The sequence below is a fragment of the Mercenaria mercenaria genome, chromosome 5 (assembly GCF_021730395.1).
Source record: "Mercenaria mercenaria strain notata chromosome 5, MADL_Memer_1, whole genome shotgun sequence".
NCBI classification, from domain to species: Eukaryota; Metazoa; Mollusca; class Bivalvia; order Venerida; family Veneridae; genus Mercenaria; species Mercenaria mercenaria.
The window spans coordinates 26,312,513-26,327,006 of record NC_069365.1 but is presented as its reverse complement, the minus strand read 5'-3'; the positions used below and the strand labels follow the sequence as shown (position 1 = coordinate 26,327,006).

The 14,494-nt window shown below is 34.6% G+C and overlaps 1 protein-coding gene across 4 annotated transcripts in view; it reads left to right on the top strand.

Moving 5' to 3' along the window:
* Positions 1-14,494, top strand: part of LOC123556766 (streptococcal surface protein B-like) — a 38,740-nt gene that overhangs the window by 11,390 nt on the left and 12,856 nt on the right. For all 4 annotated transcript variants that reach the window (XR_008370923.1, XM_045347722.2, XM_053542993.1 and 1 more), the window contains exons 6-14: positions 815-859; positions 3,195-3,287; positions 4,161-4,445; positions 5,899-6,072; positions 6,946-7,230; positions 8,637-8,829; positions 9,173-9,349; positions 9,540-9,674; positions 10,785-10,910. Coding sequence is in view for 3 of the 4 variants with exons in the window: in XM_045347722.2 (XP_045203657.2) it covers positions 815-859; positions 3,195-3,287; positions 4,161-4,445; positions 5,899-6,072; positions 6,946-7,230; positions 8,637-8,829; positions 9,173-9,349; positions 9,540-9,674; positions 10,785-10,910 (1,513 nt within the window). In the remaining variant the exon portion in view is untranslated. The remainder of the gene's footprint in view (positions 1-814; positions 860-3,194; positions 3,288-4,160; positions 4,446-5,898; positions 6,073-6,945; positions 7,231-8,636; positions 8,830-9,172; positions 9,350-9,539; positions 9,675-10,784; positions 10,911-14,494) is intronic.

Sequence of the window (14,494 nt, the reverse complement as noted above, 5' to 3'; positions counted from 1 at the left end):
TATTGAAAGCGCTTGCAGTGAAGAATTAAAATAATTGTAAAACACAGAAGTCTGCTGCTGTTTATTCCTTACAAATTGAACTTATATATATATGGGCTAAATTTGAAACTGCTTCGTCTTAGATGAAGAACTATATCACAAGGTGATAAAATAGAAAGACATTGTTAACACTTCAGATGCCACATTATCTATTTGTTCTACATGAAACCATAATATATAGATCAAATTTCAAACGGGGTCATCTTTGGTCTAAATCTAGGTCTGTAGTTTAAGTCATAGATAAACTTTGTTAACATTTCAGACGCCATAGTTTCCAACTAATATACACTAATTTTGGTCAGAATGCTTATACCTTTTACATCTAGATCAGATTTGAAATTGGATTGTATATTATACTAGGTCGCTATGTCAAATCATAAATGTTTTGTTTACATTCTAGATATTTAGACAGTTAACTTTATTTGATTTGTGAAAAACATTGCAGCTAGAGGGCGGGACTAGTTTCCATGTGTGTTTTATACCTGTTTGAGCTATGAGACTCAGTTGAGCAAACTAGTTGTTACACAAACGTGCTTACAAATATAAGGGTCGATTGAATCTTAGACTAAGAGTTTTTATTACGTATGGTAGTGCGGAGAGAACTTTTACACTTTCAGCCGTCCAGGTCAGGGATGGTGACAGTGGACTCTAGAGTCGAACCATACCTTTGTATTTTGTCCTTGAAACTGATATTATTATGACGATTTCAATTTCATCAGTAAAAGTATATTAGTCTCTCCGATTATTATGTTTCACTTTTCATTGTCTATTTCAGTGAAAATGATAAACTGGGGAAGGAAAGCAATAAACAGGGAGAAAGGTTTGTACTTTACCTTATTTTTAGTATTTCAGTTTTGTAAACTAACCAAAGTTTCTGTTCAAATACTTGCCTGTTCTTTGAGGATGGGGACGAATGATATCAGACGTATTTTCTGCCGCCTAACGAATCCAACGCTCAACTTTTAGTTTGTTTAGACTTGTACTTTTTCTACAACGTAAGTGTACGGAAGTTAACCTTAGTAAAGTATGGTCAATTAAAGAAGCATACCATACAATGAAATGAAGAAAAAACTTTGCGTTATGTGAATAATCTGCTGTTTTCTCTTACGAGTTTCATGAAATTGTACTGTAAATTAAACAGGTTGTAACATGAAGTACATACCGATTTTCTAGTATACCTATTAAGCAGCCAGTAATAAAATTTATAATGCAAGTCCATTTGGAATACCTTTTCAGCCGAAATAGGTCCAAATTCAATGATACATTTGAAGTTTTTAAGGAATACTTTTACGTTACTTTTCTTCATAACTTTACAATATAATGACGTCATGTCAGCACATAAATCAAGTGCGGTATGTCTACGTTTTGCATTTTAGTCAGTTTTTGCAGTTTGGGCATACGTTGTCTCGATTTCATACGTACACATTGTTGTTTCTATAATAAACGGGGAAATACACGATGTTCATTTGCACGGAATGATCGATCAGTTCTTGTTTCTTATTGCTGAGTACAAAACGTATTTGAAAACGTAGCGATAAACCCATCATGTAACAAGCTTTACTTTTGGGGTTAAATTACCTTTCATGGTAAAATAAATGCAATTACATACATTGCAAATATGTAGGACCTGTAAAAAAATCGCGACTAGAGACTTCCTTCCTTGTTTATCAGACTAGACCATACTACCGCAGTACTAGAGGAGATTAAACGGATCATAATCTGTAGCGTATTACGTTACAACAATACATAATGTCGCACCGACACAGTTATAGGTCATATGGCGACTTTCCAGTTTTGATTGTAGAGGAAGACTTCAGGTGCCCCACCGTGTTTTATTTCATCACCAGCGGGTACCTGGATAACCACCCACCTTCCGTAAGCCAGTCGGATGGCCTCCTCACTTGAAAAATTCAACGCCCAGAGAGAGGCTCGAACCCACACCAGTGAGGAGCAAGTGCTTTGAAGTCAGAGACCTTAACCACTAGGCCACGGAGGCTTCTACAACATTCAGAGCTGTGTCAATTCGACAGTGATATGCCACTGCGACACAGGATCAAAATGTTTCTATCAGCCCTCTCGTCTACATATAAAATGAGACTGTTCACTGACTGTTATTTTTGCTACTTCAAATCACTTACCCCTCATCGATGTAGGTTCGAGCCTCATTCGGGGCGTTGAATTCTTCATTTGAGGAAGCCATCCAGCTGGCTTACGGAAGGTCGGTGGTTCTACCCAGGTTCCCGCTTGTGATGAAATAATGCACGAAGGAATACCCGGGGTCTTCCTCCACCATTAAAGCGGGAAAGTCGCCATATGACCTATTATGTGTCGGTGCGACGTTAAATCCAACAACAAAATATTTTTGCTCGTAGTCGAGAGAAATATTATGATGTAGTTTTAAGGTAGTTCTGCACGTTAGAATCGAAATTTTTTCTACAAAGTAGAATTTGATTAAACTCTGATTTTTCTAAACTTCCGAATATACTAAGAAAATTCAGCAAATAAAAAATATAGGTTCGTGTGCTTGATTTTTTGCTAGACTGATTTGAATAATTTCGACCTTACGCAATTTTTCATAATGGGAGTCTATGGGAAAAACGCAATTTTCATAACATTTTCGCGAATAGAAATTTTTCTACAATGTAGATTTTAATGAAACTTCTCACAGTCGTAAATAAACATACGGCCTATAATATGGTGAAATAAAATATATAGGTCCGTATGCTTATTTTTGAGATATCTGGCTATGATTAAACTGAACCGCCTATTTCAAGCTAATTTTAAGACATTATTTTGTATTTTTATTATTAACGTGTAAGATGTTTTTATGTCATTTTTTAACTTTAGAAAGATAGTGACAGTGCCATTTTAATACATTTACTCACGGGTTGCCCTGAACTCATAAACTGATCTTCGTTTCCGTACGCCGAATCCAGGTATTATTCTACGTTTTCCGGATAAAGGACGTTACGCCATCACTTCCGGTTTATCAAACGTGCTGAACTATCTTAAACATTTATATAATGCCATCCATAAACAGCCGCTAACGGTATTTCAACGCATTAGTACTGGGATAAAACGTTTTACTATCAACATAATATTATTAATTACTAGTATTGGTTCGAAGACCTATATGTTTAGTTTATCTTTTCTAGCATACAGCATTTACAAGCAGTGGTAAACAGACGAGAAAAGGACATCAAAGCCAAAGACCATGGCTATCAAAGATTGTTGAAAACTTCTCAAGCGTAAAATATTCTTACACACATTTCAGCTTTTGTTTATCAAAGTACTGAAAGCATACTGCCTGTAGAAATGCATGCAGTCTTCATGAGAGCAGTATATTCAATTCACTAAGATTATTTTGTACGAATTGTTTCCGCTGACTTACAAGTACGCTTCAATGTACGACTTGCCATTTGAAATATCTGTATGCTTAACATTATTTGACTTAATGAATGACCGATCCTAAGATAGATGACTTGTGTCATAACAGTGTGGAATTTTAATATACAAGAGTGGAAGGAGGTAACTTTGCCTTTGCTGCTTAGTTAAATGATTGCATAAATAATATTTGTGAGTGATTATTCACTCGGTGTAGAACGCCTAGACCTTTAGCCGTCAATCGAAATAGGATGATTGCTTGTGGTGTGTGGATCATCCAATTTGTTTTGAATATCTTACGGTTGTAGGTCAATGTGACAGTCCCGGAGACTGAAAACAGTCGTCGATGAATCAAAAACTAGAGTACACTGGGGCAGGCCGCGTTCACAGATACTTATGCAAGATAACGGAAATGTTATGTCACAGTTTACTTTTCGCACAATGTCATGTATTCTAAAGATTTCTATTAAAAATAACGAGAATGTGGTTATCATGCAATTTGGAATTGTTGTTGAACAACACTGAAATGTCCTGAATTGTTCAAGATACTGCTTGACTTTAATTCCTTTAAGCAATTCAAACTGAAATGAAATAGAGAATTAAACTAAGAGTCCATATGTTAACGAAACTCCTGTACTATTATTATTATTAAGTGATGCACGCAGTTTGTTCTTATTGTAGCTACTCTTATATCAGGTAAGTTTATAATAAGTTTCGTTTTATTTTTTTGTCTGCAGTGATAAAAAGGAGTATGAAGCGCGACTAGAGAAAAGGGAAGAACAGATATATGCTTTGAATAAAAGACTTTCAGAATTTGAAAATACGAAAGCACGATATGCTACTGAATTAAAAAGATTAAAAGAGTATGAAACGATACATCAGACTTTACTAGATGACATTCGTCGACAGGAAATTCAGTTGAAGAACGCTGAAATGGACAAGTTGTCATACAAAAAGACAATGCAGTCGGTTGAACGGGCAAAACAAACACTTTGGGAAGAAAATCAAAGTTTATTACTTCGGTATGTACACAATTGCATCTAAGTATCAATACAAACGTACACTATTTCATTGCATAAAAATTTCATTCAATGTTATGGCAATATTAGCAGCTGGCAGAATGTTCTCTACATGTGTAACATGCTTGTTTCCGCATAAAGTATGCATGCTAGCAGCTTTTTGTAAATTCGTTAGTTCCATTTAAGATGACCACAAAACATGCTACTAAACATTACTTCATTAAGATAAGCTTCGTAATATGGTTGTTTCATGACTGGCTTTTCGAATGTTTGGCTTTCGTTATGAAATGTCTATATTAGGTAAAAAACAGGGAAAACGAACTGTTGGAAAAGTATCGAATTTCGAATTATTGTCTTGCATACCTAACCTAACTTGCCGATTTTAAGTGAGTTTCTGTGGGTTTCATTTCATAATTGAGTGGTTTAGCATGTAATCTAAGAGTTTTGGATACTCAGATGAGAGATTGTTACACTAAGATTTACAGATGTAATGGTTATATTATGTTTGAAACAATTTCATCTCTTGTAATTTATATGTGTCCGTGTTATCATTTTCATTCTTATTTTAGTGTCAGTGCGCCCGGCTAGCTCACTGGAAAAGGATTCGAACGATTGCCCGAAATGCTATAGTTCATATCCCCGAAAGGAAGGAACACCACCCATACCCCCCCCCCCCCAACCCTCCCCCCGACGATGTGATAAAACACTATCACCTCTAAAGTCATCCTGCTTCTATAACTGTTTTTTATGTGGAGAAGCTGTTAACTTCTTGCCAGAATTTTACTGGCTTGTTTTGCAAATTTAAACAACTGGCAGACCATTTGACAAATATTCAAACCTTAACTCGTTTGAAGAAATGCATATAATCAAATAAACAGTCTCCATTCAAATCTTTCGATTTTTGGGTGTTTTTGCTATAGATAGGAAAGTAAAGTTAAAATATAGGACACAAAACTATATATAAAAGTTAATATAATACAGAAAAAGGGGAAACTCCACAGGCCGCTCAACACAACAAAAAACGAAAATGTTGCAGGCTCGGTTCGATTGAGCCTGTTCATGGATTGTTTCTTGTCCGGTCCATAACTCTGCCATCGATGAAGGGATTTTAAAAATTACTTGGCATAAATGCACGGGGGCATTTGTCAGTGACAGTGACAGCTCTTGTTGGAAAATGCAGTGGTAAAAAATTCTCACTTAATTAATATCCATAGAGAAGTGACCATATCAATTTTAAAGATACAGAGGTGAGTATACTGATATGATTTGTGTCTAACAAATGGAAGGATAAAGAAGTAAGCATAGACATATTTTGTGACTTTTAAAAATTGTGTCGATGTCGATTTTCTTCAAATTTCAGTATTTTATTGGCAATGAATGTGCTAAACGTTATGAACACTCCCATAAGGGTACTGTTTACAATATTAAAGATATTGCTAAACTATCGACTTATTAGGTTAAGCAAGATAGCAGGTGCCAATCTAACTCACGAAAATCCAAATATTGCGGATCTTAGCGATGGCAAACGACCAACACAACTTGCTGAAGAATACTCCGAGCTCTACGACAACGAATGGACTGACGCTTTCGAAGACCATGGCTATCAAAGATTGTTGAAAGCTTCTCAAGCGTAAAATATTCTTACACACATTTCAGCTTTTGTTTATCAAAGTACTGAAAGCACACTGCCTGTAGAAATGCATGCAGTCTTCATGAGAGCAGTATATTCAATTCACTAAGATTATTTTGTACGAATTGTTTCCGCTGACTTACAAGGTACGCTTCAATGTACGACTTGCCATTTGAAATATCTGTATGCTTAACATTATTTGACTTAATGAATGACCGATCCTAAGATAGATGACTTGTGTCATAACAGTGTGGAATTTTAATATACAAGAGTGGAAGGAGGTAACTTTGCCTTTGCTGCTTAGTTAAATGATTGCATAAATAATATTTGTGAGTGATTATTCACTCGGTGTAGAACGCCTAGACCTTTAGCCGTCAATCGAAATAGGATGATTGCTTGTGGTGTGTGGATCATCCAATTTGTTTTGAATATCTTACGGTTGTAGGTCAATGTGACAGTCCCGGAGACTGAAAACAGTCGTCGATGAATCAAAAACTAGAGTACACTGGGGCAGGCCGCGTTCACAGATACTTATGCAAGATAACGGAAATGTTATGTCACAGTTTACTTTTCGCACAATGTCATGTATTCTAAAGATTTCTATTAAAATAACGAGAATGTGGTTATCATGCAATCTGGAATTGTATTGTTGAACAACACTGAAATGTCCTGAACTGTTCAAGATACTGCTTGACTTTAAATCCTTTAAAATTCAAACTGAAATGAAATAGAGAATTAAACTAAGAGTCCATATGTTAACGAAACTCCTGTACTATTATTATTATTAAGTGATGCACGCAGTTTGTTCTTATTGTAGCTACTCTTATATCAGGTAAGTTTATAATAAGTTTCGTTTTATTTTTTTGTCTGCAGTGATAAAAAGGAGTATGAAGCGCGACTAGAGAAAAGGGAAGAACAGATATATGCTTTGAATAAAAGACTTTCAGAATTTGAAAATACGAAAGCACGATATGCTACTGAATTAAAAAGATTAAAAGAGTATGAAACGATACATCAGACTTTACTAGATGACATTCGTCGACAGGAAATTCAGTTGAAGAACGCTGAAATGGACAAGTTGTCATACAAAAAGACAATGCAGTCGGTTGAACGGGCAAAACAAACACTTTGGGAAGAAAATCAAAGTTTATTACTTCGGTATGTACACAATTGCATCTAAGTATCAATACAAACGTACACTATTTCATTGCATAAAATTTTCATTCAATGTTATGGCAATATTAGCAGCTGGCAGAATGTTCTCTACATGTGTAACATGCTTGTTTCCGCATAAAGTATGCATGCTAGCAGCTTTTTGTAAATTCGTTTGTTCCATTTAAGATGACCACAAAACATGCTACTAAACATTACTTCATTAAGATAAGCTTCGTAATATGGTTGTTTCATGACTGGCTTTTCGAATGTTTGGCTTTCGTTATGAAATGTCTATATTAGGTAAAAAACAGGAAAAACGAACTGTTGGAAAAGTATCGAATCTCGAATTATTGTCTTGCATACCTATCCTAACTTGCCGATTTTAAGTGAGTTTCTGTGAGTTTCATTTCATAATTGAGTGGTTTAGCATGTAATCTAAGAGTTTTGGATACTCAGATGAGAGATTGTTACACTAAGATTTACAGATGTAATGGTTATATTATGTTTGAAACAATTTCATCTCTTGTAATTTATATGTGTCCGTGTTATCATTTTCATTCTTATTTTAGTGTCAGTGCGCCCGGCTAGCTCACTGGAAAAGGATTCGAACGATTGCCCGAAATGCTATAGTTCATATCCCCGAAAGGAAGGAACACCACCCCTCCCCCCGACGATGTGATAAAACACTATCACCTCTAAAGTCATCCTGCTTCTATAACTGTTTTTTATGTGGAGAAGCTGTTAACTTCTTGCCAGAATTTTACTGGCTTGTTTTGCAAATTTAAACAACTGGCAGACCATTTGACAAATATTCAAACCTTAACTCGTTTGAAGAAATGCATATAATCAAATAAACAGTCTCCATTCAAATCTTTCGATTTTTGGGTGTTTTTGCTATAGATAGGAAAGTAAAGTTAAAATATAGGACACAAAACTATATATAAAAGTTAATATAATACAGAAAAAGGGGAAACTCCACAGGCCGCTCAACACAACAAAAAACGAAATGTTCATGGATTGTTTCTTGTCCGGTCCATAACTCTGCCATCGATGAAGGGATTTTAAAAATTACTTGGCATAAATGCACGGGGGCATTTGTCAGTGACAGTGACAGCTCTTGTTGGAAAATGCAGTGGTAAAAAATTCTCACTTAATTAATATCCATAGAGAAGTGACCATATCAATTTTAAAGATACAGAGGTGAGTATACTGATATGATTTGTGTCTAACAAATGGAAGGATAAAGAAGTAAGCTTAGACATATTTTGTGACTTTTAAAAATTGTGTCGATGTCGATTTTCTTCAAATTTCAGTATTTTATTGGCAATGAATGTGCTAAACGTTATGAACACTCCCATAAGGGTACTGTTTACAATATTAAAGATATTGCTAAACTATCGACTTATTAGGTTAAGCAAGATAGCAGGTGCCAATCTAACTCACGAAAATCCAAATATTGCGGATCTTAGCGATGGCAAACGACCAACAAAACTAGCTGAAGAATTCTCCGAGCTCTACGACAACGAATGGACTGACGCTTTCGAAGCGATAGAAATTGAGGATGATAAAGAAAAAACAACATTGATGTTGAAGATTCTACAGGTGCAATATATGTATCGAAGAAGTTTTCTTTTTCTTTCATTCATTTTAGATTTCATTTGAATGTTAAACTATGCAAGTAGCTGCATGTTGTATATTCATGAGATATCGCCGAAAAATGATGTCTTAAAAATTCCAACACTTACCTCTTTCAAATACCCTTTTAGCTATATGTTAAACAAATGTAATTTATTTATCTTATAACTGTACTTAAAACGTACATATGCATAGAAACTATAAATGCTTCTTATTACACTATTGCCCGTAGGAGTATTATCGTGAAACTGCTTTAATAATTCTGAAGATTTTGTAGTTATATATATATATATATTTCGTTTCAACATAGAGAGCAAATAAGATTTGTCACGAGCTGTCAAATGCACATCTGCAAAATATAAAGGAGAGTCTATGTTCATTAACTCTGCATATACATGTTCCACCGGGTAACATAGACAAACGACAAACTAAAGAAATGGTAAATGGTACCGACAACCGACAGACGGAGATGAATGTAAATCCAAAGGTTCGGAATTTAATCAAATACATTATTCCTACTAAATACTTACTGTTTGATCCGCATTTTCAAGTTTTTCTTTGAATTGTTTTTTATACAAGAGAATACCCTTTACATTATAGATAATGCTGAATAACTTCATTGATAACTATATTTAGTACCAAAATACTAGACAATTATAATTTACTCATTTTTATAGGCAAGTCTTATTTACTTGAATCAGCAAAAGCAGAATGCAGAATGGATTCACGCGGAAACCTCCACCGAAAAAAATGTTGACGATGAAAATATCAATAAGGATCAAAGTACTAGCGAGCCAGTGTCGGATCAACAGGTAACGACTTCCTCTTTGCGTCGTCTGTGGTGTTATTTTACTTGTATGTTGTTTTGTTTTGCTAATACTGGTATCTATACACGTCCAACTATTTAGAAGACAGGTTCAACCAAACACTAAATTTGTCTCCCACTCAGACACAAATAAACTGGTGAAGGATCATTAAGGAAAATGTCCTTTCATCAAACATAAAGTGTGTCCACTGTAGGTTATGTTGATTTTCTCGAAGTATTACAATGTTATTGTTTTACAAGTTTAAGTTATCAGATAGTTCTTCTAGGATTTTTTTCTTTTGGACTATTAGGAGATGTTGTACTGGGGTTGACGGTATCATGTGCTGCTTTTCCAAGGAAAATGCTCATTTCAGTTATTCGGTGGGCTTTCTCGGTACTGTTAGGTATTTTAAGAGTGACGGATCGAGACCAAATTGTATAAACGTATTATTTACGTAAATACATGTGCAAACTGGTAGTAGTTTGCTATTAAGAAATACTGGAAGGTTTTTCAATACGATCTTGCTTTAGGTTCTGTCCTGTCCTCCGTAGAAAGCTTCCTATTTAAAGCATCGTGGAAGGTTCCATTACTTTCATATATAAACAAGAATAAAAATATTCTAGAAATATCCAGAATAACTCAGACTTTAATATAGTGTAAACACCATGTTTATAAAAGCTTTTTGACCCCATAGTATATAAATAATTATATTTTTTATTGATATACAAAATGTCTCAGAACTATGACATGCTTTATCTGAAATCAATGAGTCATCAATATAAAAGAAAAAATAATACAGTGAACACAATTTGATTTGATTCAAATTTTGATTGATAAATACTTCAGCATGTTGAGGGGATGGGGCAAGCGAACATGAATGAATGTCAAAAGCATGTTTAGATAAAAATATATGTTTAATAAAAAAATAATGCCTTTTACGAAGGAATTGCGATACTCATAAAAGCATACGGCATTGACAAGTGCCTTAAAAATTCAACGGCATGTTTATCATTTTGATGTACTAAACAATGCATTAGTTATGTCATATCTGTGATTATTATGCTTTAATCTTATTACAGAACCATGCATTCCCCTTATATGGTTTAATGTTTTCAGCAAAGTCAGAGTGTTGATCCATTAAGAGAAGATGGTCATGCAAAACATACCAGCCATAAAATGCATTTGGTGGAAAAGCAAGAGGAAATTGATCATTCTAACAAATCATCTGCTTCAGGAAAAAATGTAAGTATTACCTCTTAACAAAAAAGGCGTTGTATATGGCATTTTATATATGTGATGGAGTTGAAAATAGAACAAAAACACCTTTAAATGACTCTTATGTAGCGCTTCATGGATATTAACAAAACATAGTAAGAGGCATCCAAGTATTGCCTGTCCTATAAGTATAGGTGGTTCTGCGTCAACATTTTAACTTAAACGTATTTTCTCTGAAACGCTTTAAACGCAACACCCAAGCATGAACGTTCCTCCTCACGATTGTTTAAATGGAACCGATTGTTCTGTGACAAGACTGGCCGTACCGGCGACAACAACCATCAGAACAAATCAACACCCTTTACAATATTTACAAATTTATTTACATAAGATGATTATTAACAATGAATAGATGATAGGGAAAAAAATCTGTTTATAAGAAATAAAACAAATTCAAAGTTCCATTCTTATGTGACGTGGCACAGTTCTTTAATTTAATTGCGAACTTTAAGTAGCACAAACAATACATAACGTATCTTCAAATCAAGTCCCTTTAAACCGTGAATACGTTGATTCCGTTTTGGCTCCCTATGGTGGTAGGTGATTGCATCCCTGAGCTGACTTCAGGGGATAACAAAAATCAGCGTCTTTGCGGTTTACGGCACAACCATGGGACGAAAGCTCTGCGCTGGGAAAATCACATCCAGACGAGTGAAGACAAGTGAACCTCGGGCATTGTACTTCCGGGTTACATCGCCAGGTAAAATCGTCTGGCGGAAGAAGCTAAAATATATAACATATGGTAAGCACCATAGCAAAACAAATAAGTCAGGGCATAAAACTGCTCCTTTGGGTACACCAAACCTCCGTAGGCTCCCATAAATAATATGTGCTACTTATACAAAATATATGTGCTACTAAGTTCATACGTCACGTGATTAAAATACGTCACTTATTACTTCCCTTATTACAAAAATTAATTACTTAAAAGACTAAACTAAAAGTATGAAAAAGATATGAAAAGTTTATGATGAAAAAAAAATATAATTATGGACATGATAAACTGCAGCTGTTATTTACAACTACAAATTAACCAAATTCAATGTAAATCAAACGTTATATCATAGTTGGCATCCATATAATACCTAATGCCATACAACAAAACGGACATTGTATGTATATGCAATAGACTGGCACACAATTTCATATTACAATGATATATTATATACATGGTACTAGATTTGCCATATAGATTTATACATTACAGTGCAATGCAGTATCGGCGTTCCATAACATCGAAATGTTTGACATATGTTTTTGAAAGTATATAGAGTACTATACAAATATCATGTTATAAATTTCAGTACAATTTTACATCTTATATAAACGAAACATTTTAGATTCCTCTTTCGAAATAATTTACAAAAGTCTGAAAAATTTAATAAATTATCATGACATACCGAAACTAGCTAAAATCACATGCCGAAAAGTAAATGTTACAGAATTCTGTAGAATGCACAAAAATTTACCAAATAAAAAATCGTAATTCAAATATCATACAAAAATCTAATAAATAAACTTCTTACCTCGATCGAGCATAAATTTCTAGCAAGAAAAATTAATCAGACATAGATTCGTCTATAATGTCGGAAGGTGGTGTGCGCAAGGCATATCTAGTCCAGTCTATTTGAAGGGTAATGTCCCGCCAAATACTAAATTTCATGGGACTCACGGCTAAGTCGTGAGCTCTGACTATTTTTTTTTCACGGGATTCACGATATAGCCGGGAAATCTGACTATTTTGGCGCGGATTGAAACTGACAATTTGAGGCCCATTATAGTGGTTTTGGGGATAAAAACATAAATTACTAAAGTTTATAAAATATCAATTTTCTTATTACTGAACCGAATTTAATGAAATTTACATGGAAATTTAAGTTATGAAATACAGAAAAACATGAGAGGTATTTTATGCGTGAAATCTGACATTTACCTCAATAACTCAAAAATTTACAAAAAGATGATGCAATACCTGCATTTACAGTACAGATAAAATAAGGCCCGTATATCAATTTGTGACAACGTCTCTCAAAATTCTTCAATGTTTTTGCTTGAGCCAGTTGTCTTTGGGAACGCCAGAGCTAAGAACTTTCAAACGGCTTCTTCCTATGGAGTTTGATGAATCTCCCCAAAATATGATATATTGCAGCATATTATGGACCTTTCTACACAATCTTCAAATAGATCAGCTTAAACACTTTAAAATTAATCACATCTAATATCGACAAACATTTAAACGACATTTTCTCATGAACCATCTATATTATTCAGATAGCATAGATTGATCCCTTTATATGACCCAACAGAGCTAAGAATAGACAAAAGGTTTAAACGATTTCTTTCGTCAACATGTTGGTCTATCTTCACCAAACTTGGTCTGAAGCATCCTGGTATAAGCCATTTTCAGACGTGTTGAGATTGTCTTACTTGGCCTCGTGTAGGTGCTGTGGGGGCTGAAGATAGACACGAGGGTGATGATGGTCCCGTACCGCTCATTAAAGTTTCATTGCTGGAACAGTGTAACAAGAAACATTTCTGCTAAATTAATTAAAATCTAGCTTTCAAGTTAAGAGAAAGCTTTCCAATTTTCCTTAGAAACAGATTGAGACCCACCCCTGGTAAAAATGTTTTTCCTGGCAAGGAAGATTTTCACAATTCATTTTTTTAGAAGAGCATCTTGGTAAAGGTCTTGTGCGAAATCATTTAGTATCGGGCAAGCATTTTATACGAAGATTTATTTTTACACATACATATAGGGAAAAGAGATCATGCCCTATGGCGGTCGTGTTTGTACAAATCTGATCAATCCGAACAAATTCTGTAACGGATGGCCCAAGGAACATTTATGTAAAACATATCGAAATTGGGCCAACAGTTTCTGACAAGTTTCTACAATATGCATATATGGTGGCAATGTTGCTTGATAATACATAATAATTTGAACAATATTAGACAGATGTGCCATCCCGATATGAACAACATTAGTAATATATACTATACAAAGAGCATCTATGTCAAGTGTCATCGACTTTCAACACATAGTTTCAGACATGTTGTTTGAAAACATTGTTGTTGGCATATGGTGAGTGGTCAAAATAGCTCACCTTTAGCACGTTACTTTGTGTACTGGTGAGCTAAAAAGTCAAGATTATATTTGTCCAATAAACCACTTGATTAATCATAAAAATAAACTTGGTCTGCAGTCTTGTATGAACTTATGTTACGTTTTTTCAAATTGTCCAGCTTGACCCATTTAAGATACCGCCAGAGCAAACAAAAATAATTTAAAAGACTTCTTTTCCCAATCACCGGTCCCTGAATCTTTAGAAACCTTGATCTGTAACATCCTTGTATGCATCTCTCTTAAGGTTTTCCCAAGGTTTCGCTTAGCCCCATTCAAGGTCCGCAATACTTATAAAAAGAAAACAAATTCCTTTTAACAACAATTCTCATGAAACACTCGATTGAGTTGCAGAAAATATGGTCAGGGGCGTCATTGTATAGTTCTCATTTGAACCTTGTGTGTTTCACCAAACCCGATATGTAGTATC